The 19,127-nt window shown below is 46.6% G+C and overlaps 2 protein-coding genes across 2 annotated transcripts in view; both read left to right on the forward strand.

Annotated features, from left to right (window-relative positions):
• Positions 1-2,546, forward strand: part of LOC143997914 (fucolectin-like) — a 29,084-nt gene extending 26,538 nt beyond the window's left edge. Inside the window, exon 3 of the mRNA XM_077493736.1 lies at positions 1,490-2,546. Within this exon, the coding sequence (XP_077349862.1) occupies positions 1,490-1,667 (178 nt within the window). The 3' untranslated portion in view covers positions 1,668-2,546. The remainder of the gene's footprint in view (positions 1-1,489) is intronic.
• Positions 2,547-16,322: 13,776 nt separating this feature from the next.
• The window catches only part of LOC143997909 (fucolectin-like), a 32,217-nt gene continuing 29,412 nt past the window's right edge, over positions 16,323-19,127 (forward strand). The window contains exon 1 of the mRNA XM_077493730.1: positions 16,323-16,373. The gene's annotated coding sequence lies outside the window, so the exon portion shown is untranslated. The remainder of the gene's footprint in view (positions 16,374-19,127) is intronic.

Below are 19,127 nucleotides of genomic sequence, written 5' to 3' on the forward strand. Positions count from 1 at the left end.
AAAAGCGGCAAAGCAGAAGGGGCAACATCAGAGATGCAACCGCGTGGGGTCAATCCACTGGATCTAAGATATTTCACCCAAGGAGACCATATTTTCATCAACCAATCAACAAATACTGAATGAAGTATATGAGAACCCTCACTTTGTAAAACAATCCATTCAGTTTACCATAGAAATGAAAGTCAAAACATTTGTACATATAAAAAAACATTATAAACACATTTACCCTCCCCTTTCTTTTATAAGTGATCACATACCCTCTGTTCTCTGTGTAAGGAGCTTAGAGAGCTGGACAAGTAGAAACAACAGCACACTGATCTTCACAGTGAATGGCTGTGCGGGGGCAAGGTATGTCAGCACAGGTCTGATCATTGGAGAAGAGCAGGCTGAGCTCCCAGCATAGCTAGAGAATTGACCATGCTGTGCTCTAAAGCCTAGCGTGGTCAGCTTTTTATTAGGGAAGCAATACAAAGAGAACAGGAGACTTTTTCATGCATTGGATTGACATGTTCTTTAGGAATAGCTATCAGCTTCTCATTAGTAATGCTGCCAGTAATGCATTGTTTGGCAGAGTGGGCTGCTGCCAGGATTTGGCGATCATCTGCTTCCTGGCCTAAAAGTTGTATTCTTTGCCATTTTTATTGTGCATTGACAAAGTTCTTACCAATTCTTGGTGGTCCTGGAGATCAATGTTAAGCGGATAGTTATAAAAACCGTAACACTCAAAATCTGGTGCAACTGTGCATGATAGCCAATCAGCTTCTAACTTCAGCTTCTTCATTTAAGCTTTGACAATAAAACCTGGAAGCTGATTGGTTTTCCAGAGCTGCACTAAATTTTACACCTTCCGGTTTTAGTAAATCAACCCCATAGACATAGACATTTTTTTCTGGAACCATTTTGTAAATCTCCCATAGGCAGTGGCGGCTGGTGCTCTATTTTTTTTGGGCGCAAACAAACCACCCACCACTCCCGTCCAGTCAGTCAGTCGATCAGTCTACCCCCCAGACGATCGCTTGTCCACCCACCAGCCCCACACTTACCCCATCTAGGTCACGGCCAGCTTTGGCTCCTTCCTGCGTCTTCTCCTCGGGCAGCTTCACGTCGGCTTCACCCTGCATCGCGTCCTCCTCTGCGCTCACTAGGATCGCTTCTCCTCTCAGCCAATCGGGTCTTAAGACCCGCTTCCTGATTTCCTGAGTCTCCTCCCAGGCCAGACAATAGCAAATGTTAATTTGCTATGATGGGCTCAGGGCGCAGTGCTCTGTGCCCTGGGCCCACCCTTTTTGTATGCCAATTAGAGCCTTAGACTCTAATCATGTGCTTCAAATAAAAAAAAACAACAACATTGAAATCCATGCGTCCGGCGCCCTGCATGGAGATTAGGGGCCGGGCGCATGGATCCCCTTATGGATGGGCCACCACTGCCCATAGGTGTATTAGTGGCATTTTCTGTATCATTGTGTTGATCCTTGTTTGCTTTCAACAGGTGCGGTAAGGTCACCAGCGTTTCTGATCCTGTGACAACGTTCTGCTGCAACGGGATGGAGGGTCAATACGTCAGCGTGGTGATCCCGGGGCGCAGTGAATACCTGCACCTGTGCGAGGTGGAGGTCTACGGGGACTCCGCGCCTCAGGAAGAGTCAAAGAATCAGCTCTGCTGGTAAACCTCAGAAGAACATAACAGAAGAAATATTCAAGTTCATCATCAAATTTCACATTTCGAAAAAACCATATCCTTAAGACCGCCAAAAAAAATTACACATCTATGTTTTCCCATCCAGATGTGGCAGGAGTCAGGTGGGTTCTGTCAAAGGGCAAAATCTGTGTTCATTGGCCAACCCCTCTATTTGGTTGTGTGTGAACATCCTGCTTTGCCACATGTTGGGATTGTCGCACAGGAGGATGTGGCAACAACATTCCAAATTGGTCCCAAATTATGAGCCATGAAACACTTACAAAAAAATAAAATAATGACCTGCTCAAATTTGACAGAATTGCAAAAAACGCCACCAGCCTGTGGTACCAACCCTGAGATTCCTCCAGCCTCTTGCCTGTGGTACCAACCCTGAGACACCACCAGCCTCTCTCCTGTGGTGCCAACCCTGAGATTCCTCCAAGCTCTTGTCTGTGTTACCAACTATGAGACTCCTGCAGCTTCTCACCTGTGGTACCAGCCCTCAGACTTCTCCAGCCTCTCGCCTGTGTTACCAACCCTGAGACTCCTCCAGCTTCTCACCTGTGGTACCAACCCTGAGACTCCTCCACCCTCTCACCTATGTTAACAACCCTGAAACTCCTCCAGCCTCTCACCTGTGTTACCAACCCTGAGACTCCTCCAGCCTCTCGCCTGTGTTACCAACCCTGAGACTCCTCCAGCCTCTCGCCTGTGTTACCAGCCCCGACATCCCTCCAGCCGTTCGCCTTGCCTGGTTAATTGTAGTGTTTTCCTTTTGTTGGGAGGTGTGAGATTTTATCTGAAATATTACTGAATGTATCAGAAGTTGCTGAAAAAAAGTGAAATAAAAAGTATTTGCAGAGAACAATTCCTCAGATTTATTGTGTGCAACTGTTTGGAACACAAATAATTCTAAAGCTTACTGTTTTAATCACATGAGCTGACAATTTAGTTCTACAGATAAAGTGTATTGTTTGAAGACATTAAGGAGGCTCTTTTTTTACTACAATTCCTGTCTGGTTCCAAGAACTTGCAGTCTATTTCCACTGTAGGCATAATCTACTCAGTATAATTTGAAAAACTAATTAGGTTTTGTATCATACTTGTCAGAGAAGGGCATATTTCTGCTTTTAAACACTGATTGTGCTACTCACTCTGCTACCAAAATAGAGGAATCTTGGATATGGACTGCCAGTGCCCCCCACTGAAAACATACCCTTCCAAACTGCCGGGGGCATGTACCAGTCTATACTGGATTTTACGATTTGTCCTGGAACCTGTTGTCTCCTGGGCTATCAGTTTGGCCCACGGATCCCACACTCCTTATATGCATAGCAGGCCCTGAATGTCCATATGTCACTGAACCCCACAGATTACCCCGGGACAAGGGTACTGATAATGGCTCTTGTAGTAAAGTATCCTGCAATTCTAAAAATAAAAATATATATTTAAAAAAATATATCCTTTTTAAAACCATATTAAAGCAGGAAGTAACTACCCTATATTGTCAAAAGTATTGGGACACCTCCCTTTACACGCAAATGAACTTTATTGGCATCCCAGTCTTAGTCCGTAGGGTTCAATATTGAGTTGGCCCGCCCTTTGCAGCTATAACAGCTTCAACTCTTCTGGGAAGGCTGTCTACAAGGTTTAGGAGTGTGTCTATGGGAATGTTTTATCATTCTTCCAAAAGCTTGTTTGTGAGGTCAGGCACTGATGTTGAACGAGAAAGCCTGGCTTGTAGTCTCTGCTCTTATATACAAATGATAAAATCTTGCTGGGATTGATAAGTGGTGCTGAGGAGGCCTCTTTTGAGACTAACCTACTATCCTAATTAATGTTCATTATCTAGACATCCTATGAGAAGGCCCGTCTCGCAGTCTCTGCTCTAATTCATCCCAAAGGTGTTCTATCAGGTTGAGGTCAGGACTCTGAGCAGGCCAGTCAAGTTCCTCCATCTCGAACTCGCTCATCCATGTCTTTATGGACCTTGCTTTGTGCACTGGTGGGCAGTCATGTTGGAACAGGAAGGGGCCATCCCCAAACTGTTCCCACAAAGTTGGGGGCATGAAATTGTCCAAAATGTCTTGGTATGCTGACACCTTAAGCCCTTGTACACACGGTCGGAGAATCTGTCAGAATGAGTCTTATCGGACCGTGTCGTCAGATAATCCGACGGTGTGTGGTATGCATCGGACTGATTCCGTCCGAATCTCCGTCCGACCCAATTTTCCAACATGTTGGAAATATTTCCCGACCAACTGGGCCGGACGGACCTAATCCGATCATGTGTAGAGCATTTTCATCGGACCAAGTGCCACGCATGCTCAGATCAAATTCCTACATCAAAGCTATTGGCTACTAGCCTGAACGTAGTCCCATCGTAACGAAATTACATCATCACATTCTGAAAGATCGGATTTTTCGCCAACTTGGCCCGACCGTGTGTATGCAACAGTTTTGGGCACAATCCGTCGGACTAAATCCGACGGGCAAAATCAGACGGATTTGGTTGGCAAAATCTTCGACCGTGTGTACGTGGGCTAAGAGTTCCCTTCACTGGAACTAAGGGACCAAGCCCAACCCTTGAAAAACAATCCCCCCTCCACCAAATAATTTGGACCAGTGCACAAAGCAAGGTCCATAAAGACATCGAATGAGCGAGTTTGGGGTGGGGGAATTTGACTGGCCTGCACATCAACCCGATAGAACACCTTTGGGATGAATTAGAGCAGAGACTGCGAGCCAGGCCTTCTCACAGGATGTCTAGATAATGAACATTAAACGTGATCAGCTGTCATTGGCTGACAGCTGATCACGTGGCAAGGGGTCGGGATCTGTGATCCAGCGAGTGATTTGGCTATAGTGCGGATCTGTAGTGGTTAAAGCCGAGGACTCAAATGTGCGCTAAGGGGTTACAATGACTCACAGTTGAAATTGCCAGCACCCGGCTATTGAAAAAATAAAAAAATGGCGTGGGCACCTCCCCCAAATCCATACCAGGCCCTTCTCCCAACACTAGTTTGGGCCTGGTTCACCCAACACTAGCACACACATATTAGCCTGCATAGATTCCCAGACTGGGACAGCCATTGCAGAGTACTTGCTTACACTTATAAGCCCTTGTACACACGGTCGGACATTCTGACAACCAAATCCGTCGGATTTTGTCCGACGGATTGTGTCCGAAACTGTTGCATACACACAGTCGGACAAAGTTGTCAGAAAATCCGATCGTACTTAACGTGATGACGTTATTTCGTTAGGACGGGACTACGTTCAGGATAGTAGCCAATAGCTTTGGTCTAGGAATTTGATCTGAGCATGCGTGGCACTTTGTCCGATCTGAATTCTCTACACTTGATCGGACAAAGTCCGATCGGATCATGTTGTCGGAAAATTTTATAGCCCAGCTGGAAAACTTGGTCCGTCGGATACTCCGATGGAGCCCACACACTGTCGGATTATCCGACAACACGGTCCTATCGGACATTGTCCACGGGAATGTCCGACTGTGTGTACAAGGGCTAAGAGGTAGAGTTCTTCTTTAATTAGGCGGATAAATCTGATGATATTCATGTATACAATAGTGGGAATCTCATTTAATGCAGCAAGTGGAGATAAAACACCAAACAATGCCCACTTGTCCATAGGCATGAATGCTGACAATGAGTTCTTTATGTAGATGCCAGTAACAATAGGAAACAGGAAAAACACTTAGCAGATATCCTCTGATAAGGAAACAGGTTCTTTAGGTCTCGCTCCAGCCTCCAGTCTCGTATAATCACAGCCAGTCAGAGCTGAATTACTGTTGCACAACATGTCTTGAGGAGATCATATAGCGTGGCCACGTATCCAACAAACATCAGCGCTCTCATGTCAATAGGATAAGCTTATCCACCTGGAAGGCTCATAGAACATTTAGGATATCAGATAGCAGTTCGGGTGGGTGTGGGTGAATGTACCTGAATGCGGTGACACGTACCTACACCCATCATAAAATGTCCATTGGTTCCATATCCTAAAGATCATAAACTGTGACTCATCTACTGTATGCTTTCTCATTTGCCTGGAGGAGGGCATTTTCTCCTGCACACCCAGTTGCCTTACCACCTTTCCCTTAAACCCTGTTCCCGTAAACTACTACTATCACCCTCTTACTCATCTTATACTCCCTCACCCACATCTTCAATCTCTTGCTCTCTGCTGGCACCTTCCCCTCCCTTCTAAATCATACACTGGTCACCCTATACTTAAAAAGCCCTCACTGGAACCCACCAGCCTGAACAGCTTAAAATCCATCTCCTTGCTCCTTTTTACCTCTAAACTTTCAGAACACCGAGACTGCAACTGTCTGAGCTCCTACCTCATTGCAAACAACCTTCTTGACCCCTTGCAGTCTGGCTTTCTCTTCTCTTTCTCCAATTAGCCATTTTCCCTCCCCGGTGTCATGTGACTCGTTAGTGTTACAAGGTCTCAGGTGTGAATGGGGAGCAGGTGTGTTAAATTTGGTGTTATCGCTCTCACTCTCTCATACTGGTCACTGGAAGTTCAACATGGCACCGCATGGCAAAGAACTCTCTGAGGATCTGAAAAAAATAATTGTTGCTCTACATAAATATGGCCTAGGCTATAAGAAGATTGCCAAGACCCTGAAACTGAGCTGCAGCACGATGGCCAAGACCATACAGGACAGGTTCCACTCAGAACAAGCCTCGCCATGGTCCACCTAAGAAGTTGAGGTCACGTGCTCAGCGTCATATCCAGAGGTTGTCTTTGGGAAATAGACGTATGAGTGCTGCCAGCATTGCTGCAGAGGTTGTAGGGGTGGGGGGTCAGCCTGTCAGTGCTCAGACCATACGCCGCACACTGCATTCAAATTGATCTGCATGGCTGTTGTCCCAGAAGGAAGCCTCTTCTAAAGATGATGCAAAAGAAAGCCCACAAACAGTTTGCTGAAGACAAGCGGACTAAGGACATGGATTACTGGAACCACGTCCTGTGGTCTGATGAGACCAAGATAAACGTATTTGGTGTCAGATGGTGACAGCGTATGTGGGGGCAACCAGGTGAGGAGGACAAAGACAAGTGTGTCTTGCCTACAGCCAAGCATGGTGGTGGGAGTGTCATGGTCTGGGGCTGCATGAGTGCTGCCGACACTGGGGGGCTACAGATCATTGAGGGAACCATGAATGCCAACATGTACTGTGACATACTGAAGCAGAGCATGATCCCCTCCCTTCAGAGACTGGAACGCTTGGCAGTATTCCTACATGATAACGACCCCAAACACACCACCAAGACCACCACTGCCTTACCAAAGAAGATGAAGGGTAAAGGTGATGGACTGGCCAAGCATGTCTCCAGACCTAAAACCTATTGATCATCTGTAGGGCATCCTCAAACGGAAGGTGGAGGAGCGCAAGGTCTCCAACATCCACCAGCTCCGTGATGTCATCATGGGGGAGGGGAAGAGGACTCCAGTGGCAACCTGTGAAGCTCTGGTGACCTCCATGCCCAAGAGGGTTAAGGCAGTGCTGGAAAATAATGGCGGCCACACAAAATATTGACACTTTGGGTCCAATTTGGACATTTTTACTTAGGGGTGTACTGACTTTTGCTGTCAGCAGTTTAGACATTAATGGCTGTGTGTTGAGTTATTTTGATGGGACAACAAAAGAGCGGCAAAAGAGCAGAAGATAGCAGAGGAGCCCAGCAGAAGATCCGTAGAGCGGGAGAAGAGGCCAGAGAGCGGGAGAGAGCGGGAGAAGAACCGGAAAGCGTGGAAAAGTCGGAAGAAGACCCCTGGAGCTGCCTAATAAACTACTTTAAAAATCTGTGTAGTGTGTTTTTTTATTAACACTTTTTCCCCAAGGTGAATGGGTAGGGGTACAATGTGCCCCATACTTATTCACATAGGGGGGGAAGCTGGGATCTGGGGACCCCCTTATTAAAGGGGGCTCCTGGATTCCGATAAGCCCCCCACCCGCAGACCCCGACAGACAACGGCAAGGGTTGTCGGGAAGAGGCCCTTGTCCTCATCAACACGTGCTTTGGGGAAGGGCGCTCCCCTTCCCCAAAGCACCCACCCCCCCATGTTGAGGGCACGCGGCATGGTACAGTTCAAGGGGGGCACACGCTGATCCCCACCCCCTTTCCTGACTGGCCAGGCTGCGTGCTCGGAGAAGGGTCTGGTATGGACTTTGGGGGGACCCCCACACCTTTTTTTGGCATAGGGGGTTCCCCTTAAAATCCATACCAAGCGACGTGGCTCGCAAGGTGTCAATCTCGCCGACGAAAGCTGCGAGATTGACTTCCCTTTCTAGTCCCGTTGGAGTCACGTTCAAAATGAATGTACTTTAGTCCGTGTGTGGGCAAGTCCGTTCTTTCTGAAAGTCCGTCGGAACTCCGCCGAAAATCCGTCGGGAAGTCCGTCAGACCTAGTCTGCTGGAAAGTCCGATCGTGTATATGTGGCATTAGACATTTCTCCCAACTTTTTGGAATTGGGATAAGGGAAGCCTACTATCAAAAGTATGTAGGAATTAACCCCAAAAAATAAAAGATTAGTTAAAACCACAAGTGTTTTTTTTTTGGCTCTTGAAATTTACAAATGCATCCATTTAAAAATTGGATGAAGGTTTAGCACTGGAAAACCCTTTTTGAAAAATAAATATTGCATTTTATATCCAACTATATAGTTCAAGGGGATGTCGTCATTGGCAGTGGAATCATTAAGGGTACTTAAAAGGAAACGACATAATAAACAAAAAATATATATAGGAGTATATAAGGATATGACATATGAAAAAAAAAAAAAAAAAATCCAAAAAAAAAAAAAAAAATTATATATATATATATATATATATATATATATATATATATATATATATATATATATATATATATATATATATAAAGAGAGAGACAGAGAGAGAGAGAGAGAGAAAGAAAAGATAATAAGATAATATAATAAGATAATAATGAGATAATAATTATGGCAAAAAATATATATAATAGAAAAAAAAATAAAAATAAATAAAAATAAAATAATATTAACCACTTCCCGACTGGCGCACGCCGATGTACATCGACAGAATGGCACGGGCAAGCATAGTGGCATACAGGTACGTCCAGTTTTAAATGCCGCCCTGCCATCGCGACCATGCCGGTCAGGACCCCCGTGAGTCCGGTCGCGGGTCCCGCGGACTCGATCGTCGCGGGCATACCCGCGATCGTCTCACGGGGTGGCTGAACTAGGAGATGCCGTTGTAAACAGCATCTCCCCCGTTCTGCCTAGCAACAAGTGACGCTGATCTCTGCTCCATTTGATTGGAGCAGAGATCAGTGTTCACTAAAAGAAAGCCCAGCCCCCAACAGTTAGTAACACACCCCTAGGAACACTTAACCGCTACACTGTCACCCACTGGTTAACCCCTTCACTGCCAGTGTCATTTACACAGGAATCACTGCATTTGCATAGCACTGATTGCTGTATAAATGACAATGGTCCCAAAAATGTGTAAAAAATGTCCGATGTGTCCACCATAGTGTTGCAGTCACAATAAAAATCGCTGATCGCCGCCATTACTAGTAAAAAAAAAATATTAAAACTATCCCCTATTTTGTAAACGCTATAACTTTTGCGCAAACAAATCAATAATCGCTTATTGCAATTTTTTTACCAAAAATATGTAGAAGAATACGTATTGGCCTAAAGTGAGGGGAAAAAAATGTTTTTTATATGTTTTTGGGGAATATTTATTATAACAAAAAGTAAAAACGAATGCGTTTTTTTTCAAAATTGTGGCTCGATTTTTGTTTATAGCGCAAAAAAATAAAAACAGCAGAGGTGATCAAATACCACCAAAAGAAAGCTCTATTTGTGGGGAAAAAAGGATGTCAATTTTGTTTGGGAGACACGTCGCATGACCACGCAATTGTCAGTTAAAGCGACGCAGTGCTGAATCGCAAAAAGTGGTCTGGTCTTAAGCCAGCAAAATGGTCCGGTCTGAAAGTGGTTAAGCTCCGGACCATTTTCCAGCTAAAGGACCAAGCCCCTTTTTGCGATTCGGCACTGCGTCGCTTTAACTGACAAATTTGCGGTTGTGCGACGTGGCTGAACCCATGCCGTTTTTTTTTTTCAATTTGGCGTGGAGTTCCCACTTGAGAGCGCATTCTCTGATTGGCCATGGCCAAAGTCGCCTGGCCTGGGGCGACTTAAAGTCGTGTTGTACTGCTGATGACGACATCCCCTTGAGCCGCCTGTATCCTGTGCTTCAAGCCTTGTTTCGAGGCCGCCTTCCGAAGCTGGTGGAAGTGATTATCAGCCTGGATAGATGGACTGAATACAGTGTTGGAGAAAGTGTCACTCGAGACTTACATACCATGCCTGTTTACCTACTTTTACATGTGAGTGCATATATTGATTCTTATTAAATTCTTTGTATAAAACTATTGCACCCAGAGGCGCCTCTCCATTAGCTTTCTCTACAGTCTCAGAATACGGTTTGTTTTCTACCCTGACGGCTGCCCTGTGTGCATACTCCTGGATTTAGTTTTTATAGAGGGGGGGTACAGACAAGGCTGTAAGGTAACCAGCCTCAGGGACTTTTAACAGTATCAAATTAAGCAAGTCTACCACATTTCATAATGTAAATATAAATAAATTCATTTTATTATTTTAAAAAGAAAATTGATTAAAAACATACCCAGAAAAAAACATTTACAGCATTTAGACAACAAATTCACATATAGGTATAGTAAGAAACTACCACTCTCAAAAAAAGTGCCCCTGGGCGCCCGTACAGACCGAAGGTCCCAAGGTCCATATAAGACCCTTATCCGAGCACACAGCCCAGCCGGTAAGGAAAAAGGGTGGGGACGAGCGAGCGCCCCCCCCTTCTGAGCCGTACCAGGCCGCGTGCCCTCAACATGGGGGGGTGCTTTGGGGAAGGGGGGCCATACAGCCCCCCCACCCCAAAGCACCTTGTCCCCATGTTGATGAGGACAAGGGCCTCTTCCCGACAACCCTGGCCGTTGGTTGTCGGGGTCTGCGGGCAGGGGGGCTTATCGGAATCCGGGAGTCCCCTTTAATAAGGGAGCCCCCAGATACCGGCTCCCCACCCTATGTGAATGAGTATGGGGTACAATGTACCCCTACCCATTCACCTGTGAAAAAAATGTAAATAAAACACAACACAAGGTTTCAAAATCATTTATTGCACAGCTCCAGGGGTCTTCATCCATCTTGGGGGGTCTTCTCGCCGGACTTCTCTGCTATCTTCTGCTCTTTTGCTAGCTCTTTTACTAGTGGAGGAGCCCGGCTTTCTTCTTCGTCGCTGCCCGGGGGTCTTCTTCCGACTTCGGGGGTCTTGTCCCCCTCTTCGGGGGTCTTTTCCCCTCTTCTGTTCTTCTTGCTGGGCCTCTACTTTCTTCCTTTAGCTCTTTTACTAGCGGTGGCCCGGTCTTCTGTCACCGCCTCTTCTTCCGACTTCGGGGGTCTTGTCCCCCTCTTCGGTTCTTCTTGCCGGGCCTCTGCTCCTTCTTCCAGCTCTTTTACTGGCGGTCTTCTGTCGCTGCTGTCGCTGCCTTGCCGCCTTCTCTTCTTCTTCTTCCTTGAGATGTTGACTCGACGCTGTCTCTGGCCATAATGACAGGGACGTGTTGCACGGCGACTTATATAGGGACAATGGGCGGGGTCACAGGGTAATGGGCTCCCTCGTCCCCACCCCCTTTCCTGACTGGCTGGTCTGCGTGCTCGGATAAGGGTCTTATATGGACCTTGGGGGGGACCCCTACGCCGTTTTTTCGGCGTAGAGCTTCCCCTTTAAGTCCATACCAGGTGACGGGGCCAGCGACATGTCAATCTTGCCGCCGAAGGATCTCCAACCCCACTAGACCTTCTGTCCTCTCTGAAACCTGCACTGAGAGGAATGAAGGTGTAGAATTAGGTGTGTCACAGCCAAGTGTTTGCAGGCACTCTGCTAGCAGTACACCCACGTCCGATTGTAGCAGGCAAATTTCCCTGCCCCAGCTGCTGGACCGTAGAAAGAAGTTCACTCCCAGCCATCCACATGTCCAGCGGTTGAATGCTAGCTTGGCTAAATTGCTAGCACTTCAACTGCTACCTTTTCAGTTGGTAGACTCTGCCTCCTTCCGTGAGTTTGTGCAATGTGCGGTTCCTCTGTGGCAGGTCTCCATACGCCACTTTTTCTCACGGAAGGCGATTGTGGCTCTCTACCGGCATGTGGAAGGCAATGTCCTTGCCTCGCTGGACAGGGCGGTCAGCGGTAAGGTGCATATTACCACTTACTCATGGTCCAGCAGGCATGGACAGGGACGTTACCTGTCTTTTACGGCCCATTGGACCCTCTTCTGGCAGCTGGGAAGGATGCAGGACAAGGTGCAGTAGTGTTGGAGGTTGTTTCGCCACCACGCCTCCAAAATGCTACTACTGGTTGTGACACACCTCTCGCCTCCACCCCCTCCTCTTCTTCTTCCTCCATGGCCTCTTTCAGTGCTCTGTCCTCGGAACCAGCGGTGCTCCGTAGGCATTCAAGGGGCTACACAAGCACGCAGGCAAAACAATGCCATGTCGTGTTTGCGCTGGTTTGTTTGGGAGACAGGAGCCACACTGGGGCAGATATTTTGTCAGCTCTGCAGGGGCAGGCCGAGAGGTGGTTGACGCCATGCCAGCTTAAGCCAGGATTGGTGGTTTGCGACAATGGCACCAACCTCCTCTCTGCCTTCCGACAGGGACAACTGATCCATGTGCCCTGTGTGGCTCACGTCCTTAACCTGGTGGTGCAGCTGTTCTTGGGCAGGTACCCCGGCTTACAGGATGTCCTGAAGCAGGTGTGCATTTCCGCCGATCATTTAATGCCTGTGCTCGGCTGGCTGAGCTCCAAAAGGAGTTGAACCTGCCCAAGGACCGCCTTATATGTGACATGCCCACCAGGTGGAACTCAACGTTGGCCATGCTGCAGCGGCTGCACACGCAGCAGATGGCCACCAATGAGTACCTGTGCGACTACGGCACCAGGACAGGGTCAGGGGAGCTCGGTTTTTTCTCACCACACCAGTGGGGCATGATCAGGGATGCATGCACTGTCCTGTCACCGTTTGAGGAGGCCACAAGGATGGTGAGCAGTGGCAGTGCATGCATCAGTGACACTGTACCTCTTGTCCACCTGTTGGAGCATACGCTGCATGGAATAATGGACAGGGCACTTGAGGCAGAACAGAGGCAGGAAGAGGAGGACTTCCTTGCCTCTCGAAGCCCCCTTTATCCAGACAGTGTTCCTGCTGTCCCACGCATCACACAGGAAGAGGACAAGGAGGAGGAGGAGGAGGATGATTGTGTCAGCATGGAGGTGGAGCCTGGCACTCAGCATCAGCAGCAGCAGTCTTGTAGGGAGGATTTACAGTCCCAAGAAACCCGTGGACTTGTACGTGGCTGGGAGGAGGTAGCTGTGGATTATGTTGTCCTTAGTGACCCAGAGGACTCCAGACTGAATGCCTCATCTAACCTATGCTGCATGGCCTCCCTGATCCTGCAAAGCCTGTGGAAGGATCCTCGTATTCTTCGGATCAAGGAGAGGGACCATTACTGGCTGGCCACTCTCCTTGATGCATGGTACAAGGGTAAGGTTGCGGACCGTATCTTGCCATCGCAGAGGGACCAGAGGATGAGACATCTCCGAGAGGCCTTGCAGAAAGGTCTGTGCAACGCGTTCCCAGAGTCTAGGAGGTTACAAACTCTTGGTCCTGGACAACGTGTTGCTGTGGCATCGGTCAGAAGGAGCGGTGGAGAAAGTGGCCATCTGACCGATGCGTTCAGACAATTTTCTAGTCCGCAGCCCCAAGGTATGATCGGTTCCAGCAACCATCACCAGCGTCTGATTTACATGGTGCAGGAATACCTAGGGGCAAGGTCAGACTTGGACACCTTTCCCACCGAAAATCCTCTAGCTTACTGGGTCTTGAGGATGGATCACTGGCCAGAGCTTGCACAGTATGCAATTGAGCTACTGGCCTGTCCTGCATCCAGCGTTATTTTGGAACGCACCTTCAGTGCTGCTGGTGGCTTTGTAACCAATCACAGGGTGCGCCTGTCCATCGACTCGGTTGATCGACTGACCTTCATAAAGATGAATCAGTCTTGGATCACCAACAGCTACCAAGCACCTGAAGCTGATGTAACCGAATAATTTTTTTGGAAATATCACATCCATTCAAGACTGCCTATGCTGATGCTGAGAGACTGTTCTGTTATGTTGACTGTCTATCCTCTTCCTCCTCCGCTGATTTCTTGGAAGAACATTTTTTGTTCTGGGTGATGCCACAGCCCAATTTTTCAGCCCCTGTTTAACAGGGGTGTGTAATTACAATTTGTGATGCATTGCTTTGCAGCAGGGCTCATTCCTGCACTCCAGCTAGAGTATCTGGGAGAGGTTGCAGTGTCGTGGTATTTTATTGGGATTTTATGTGATAAACCAGCACAAAGTGGCACATAATTGTGAAGTGGAAGGTAAATGATAAATGGTTTTCAAATTATTTTACAAATAAATATGTGAAAAGTGTGGCTTACATTTGTATTAAGCCCCCTTTACTCTGATACCCCTAACTAAAATTTAGTGGAACCAATTGCCTTCAGAAGTCACCTAATTAGTAAATAGAGTTCACCTGTGTGCAATTTAATCTCAGAATAAATACAGCTGTTCTGTGAAGCCCTCGGAGGTTTGTTGGGGAACAAACGGCATCATGAAGGCCAAGAAACACACCATACATGTCAGGGATAAATTTGAGGAGAAGTATAAAGCAGGGTTAGGTTATAAAATAATCTTTGAACTAAGCTTTGAACATCTCACAGAGATCTGTTCAATCCATAATCCGAAAATGGAAAGACTATGGCACAACTGCCAACATACCAAGACATGGCCGTCCACCTAAACTGACCAGCCGGGCAAGGAGAGCATTCATCAGAAAAGCAGCCAAGAGGTCCATGGTAACTCTGGAACAGCTGCAGAGATCCACAGCTCAGGTGGGAGAATCTGTCCACAGGACAACTATTAGTCGTGCTCTCCACAAATCTGCCCTTTATGGAAGAGTGACAAGAAGAAAGACATTGGTGAAATAAAGTCATAAGAAGTCCTGTTTGAAGTTTGCGAAAAGCCATGTGGGGGACACAGATGAGACTAAGATTGAAATTTTTGGTCTAAATTCAACGCTATGTGTGGTGGAAAACTATCACTGCACATCACCCTGAACACACCATCCCCACCGTGAAACATGGTGGTGGCAGCATCATGTTGTGGGGATGTTTTTCTTCAGCAGGGACAGGGAAGCTGGTCAGAGTCCCAAGAAGATGGATGGAGCCAAATACAGGGCAGTCTTAGAGGAAAACCTGTTAGGCCGCGTACACACGCGGGGACTGTTCGCTCAACTTTGTCCGCTGAACAGTGTTTCAGCGGACAGTCCGCTTGTGTGTGGGCTTCAGCGGACTGTTTCAGCGAACAGTCTGCTGAACAAAGTTTTTCGGAATTTCCGAAAAACTGTCCGCCGAAACTTGGTTTCAGTGGACAGTCCCCTCGTGTGTAGGCTTGTTCGACAAACTAAGTTGCGCGCATGCTCAGAAAGGATTTTCACGGCGGAAGGTTGCATTGCAGTGTATTGGACGTCGAATTTCTCGTCCCGTCGTACGTGCTGTATACGTCATCGCGCTAGGTTTCAGCGGACTGTTCGTTCGTCGTGTGTAGTCAAGTCCGTTCATGCTAATTTTGAGCGGACTGTTTGTCAAACAGTTTGACGAACAAAGTTGAGCGAACAGTCCCCGCGTGTGTACGCGGCCTTAGAGTCTGAAAAATACTTGCGACTGGGGCGGAGGTTCACCTTACAGCAGGGCAACAACCCGAAACATACAGCCAGAGCTACAATGGAATGGTTTAGATCAAAGCATATTCATGTGTTAGAATGGCCCAGTCACAGTCCCGACCTAAATCCAATTGAGAATCTGTGGCAACACTTGAAAATTACTGTTCACAGACGCTCTCCATCCAATCTGACAGAGCTTGAGATATTTTGCAAAGAAGAATGGGCAGAAATGTCCCTCTCTAGATGTGCAAAGCTGGTAAAGACATCCCCAAAAAGACTTGCAGCTCTAATTGCAGAGAAAGGGGGTTCTACAAAGTACTGACTCGCACATATTTATTTGTAAAAAATTTGAAAAACTATTTATCATTTTCCTTCTACTTCATAATTATGTGCCACGTTGTGTCTATCACAAAAAAATTCCAATAAAATTTGGTTTTTGGTTGTAACATGACAAAATGTGGAAAATGTCAAGGGTTATGAGTACTTTTTCAAGGCACTGTATGTGCACATGTATAACATTGTATATATTGTCTGCACATGTATAACATCATTGTTATAATATATCAAAAGTTCTGTTGAACTAGTTGACAATATAAACTTTGTATATCCTAAAATTCAATTACAGTCTTCTGACATAACACAGCCCCTCCCCCCTCCCCCGGATAATTAGGGATTGGATGGATTGTTAGGGATAAGTCAGACCAGGTTCCCCGCCCTCATTGAGGAGGGGATTTGGTGTGGGAGGAAATGTGTAAAGCAAACACCCATATAAATACAGAGGGGAGGCGATGAAAATTTCAGAAGCTTCAAGACTCTGTACAGGTAAGAACTTCATAGAAATACCTGTTGGTGGGGGAGGGGGATGAGGGCAACTGCTTAGGTTGCAAAGCACAAGAGGACACAAAGACATCCCAAAGGTATCAGAAATTAAAGTGTATCTAATGATAATTTTTGAATCAATTAGGATAGATAAAGGAATAGTTAGGCTCCGTTCACATCTACGTAAGTTCTACAGCAGTCAGGGCCATCTTTAAGGCAGGGCAAAAGGGGCAGCTTCCCTGGGCCCTGTCATTGTTGTGGGGCCCAAAGCAGCTACCTCATACTTGACAACTATCCTGATTTCAATTCTCCCGTCCCTTGAGGTTTTAGTCCCACGCTGTGTCCCAATATCTCAGTGTAAAGTGCTGCTACCAATGCAGCTCAGCTCTGCCCTAGTGTGGTGTACAGATGACTCACATGCAGACACTGTGTTTACATGTAAATTACCGGAATTCATATGTAAATAGCGGTGGCCGGTGGCATTGATATGTATATCAAGCCCCCCCTGAGGTCATATCCACAGTAATCTCTAGCAACCAATTAACAAGCAGAAATCATGTGCTGTAACCTCTAGCAACTAATCAGTGAGGCATAATGTGTGCTGTATCTTTGGCAACCAATCAGTGAGCGGTAATGATACACTGTAACCTCTGACAACCAATCGCAATAGCTGCCTGATCTGATTCAGTAAACTGATTTTCAGTCTAGCTGCTATTTATTGTATGTCTCAGAGCAGGTGGAGAGTGAAACTGCATGGGGGGGGCAAGAAAAGTCTTGCCCAGGATCCAATCAATATTAAAGATGGCCATGACAGCAGTGGTCATCAACCCTGTCCTCAGGACCCACTAACAGGCCAGGTTTTATGTATTACCTTGGGGGAGATGCAGACTAGAATACTGCAGTCACTGAGCAGCAATTGATATCACCTGTGATGTATTTCAGTTATCTTGCAAACCTGGCCTGTTAGTGGGGCCTGAGGACAGGGTAGATGACCACTGCTCTATAGTACACATGCGTTTTTTGTGCAATTTTTTGTGTGTCTTGTTTAGGCAGCCCATTGATTTCAATAGGCTGCCTTTTATGCCAGCCATACACGGTTCGAATTTTGAAAGAATTTTATTTTTCGAAAATCGTATCTAAGAATTTTTTCGTAAGAATTTTTTCGTAAGAATTTTTTCGTATGAATTTCACACCATTAGTGGGGCTGCACCAACAGCCGATTTTCGTGCGGAAATCAAATTTGAGGAATCGGACATGTTGGGAATTTTTGGAAAAACAAATGATATTCTAATCAATGATGGGAGAATCGTGCGAGAAATGTAATAAGAAAAGAAAATTTACGGAGAGAAAAGAAGATTCCCGGCACGGAAAATTCTTTTATGTAGCAACGCGAGGGTGAAATTGAAGGATCGGTCGGCCGAATTTCGAAAATGAATGGTGGCGCCATCAGATCACAAAAAAAAAAATCAGATTTTTGAAAAGAAAATTTGTTCGAAATTTGACCGTGTATGGCCTGCATTAAGGTTGGGTTCACACTTATGCGAATTGGAGGTGGGTTTCCCCGCATCCAATTCGCATAACAGGAGAGTGTGATCAGCTCTCAGTGGACCCGGTCACACGGTTCCGGGGGAGGCCGCGTTCCACATTGGAAAAGGGTCCTGTGCCTCTTTGGCTCTGTTTCAGGTGCGAATTCAGGCAAAGATTCGGACCTGATGCACACCTGAATCGATGAACAGACACGCAGCCGGCCCCCTGCTGTGACCCGCACCCGCATCAGTGTGAACCCAGTCTTAATGTGAAAATCGCACAAAAGTGCATATTCCTTTTTTTTTAAGTTGCACGGCACCAAAACACACGGCACTATGCTAGCATGCATTTTGGCACGTGTACGGTTGCATGCCTGCATAAGAGATGCACTTTTTTTGCATGTTGTGGAAACATCCACATTGATGGGGGGCACTGCGTCATTCTCCCCTGGGCAAGAAAGAAGGACATGCTGTGATGCAGCATTAAAAAGGAATAAGGAATCATTTTTCAAATTGTGGGGGAGAGAGGGAGGATCAGGGCCAAAACTGGGGGGCAGGACGGACATGTGCCTGGGGTGCCGCATTAAGAGGGGCGCCACTACTGACAGAAATATTGACAGTGGTATCGCTATTCCTGTGGCCGGCACATCTGGAGAGATGCCAGTGTGTACCTCCCAACATTCTGAGGGAATGAGGGACACCAATTAGCAAAAGTATGTAGGAATAGGACACACCCCCCTTTGCCACACCCCGTTAAAGCAGAATTGTTGCCAAAAAAAATTATTGGTTGAACCCACAGGTGCTTTTTTAACACTGCTATTCCTTTATTCTGTGTTTTGGAATTTTCAAATGCAGCAATTTAGAAATGGGATGAAAGATTTAGCAGTGAAAAACTCATTTTTTTAAAAGATAAGTGGTGCGTTTTATATACAACTATATAAATCAGACCAAAATGAGGGACAAATGAGGATGAAAGAGGGACAGAGGGACTATGTTCGAAATCAGGGACAAACCCTCCAAATCAGGGACAGTTGGGAGCTATGCCAGTGCAGAGACAGCTCAGCCAAGTCAACAAAGAGCTGGTGGCAAAGGAAGACTTTCACCACAGCCTTTCTCTGCTGGGCTCTGCATTAGATAATGACATCCATTGGAGCCCAGCAGATAAGTGAGTAGAGGCAATCTTCTTTTGCTGCTGGCACTGGAGAAAGACAGGCAGACAAGAACAGTGAGA

This window comes from Lithobates pipiens, unplaced genomic scaffold (assembly GCF_037356315.1).
Source record: "Lithobates pipiens isolate NorthernLeopardFrog02 unplaced genomic scaffold, aLitPip1_a1.2 Scaffold_19, whole genome shotgun sequence".
In the NCBI taxonomy this organism is placed as follows: domain Eukaryota; kingdom Metazoa; phylum Chordata; class Amphibia; order Anura; family Ranidae; genus Lithobates; species Lithobates pipiens.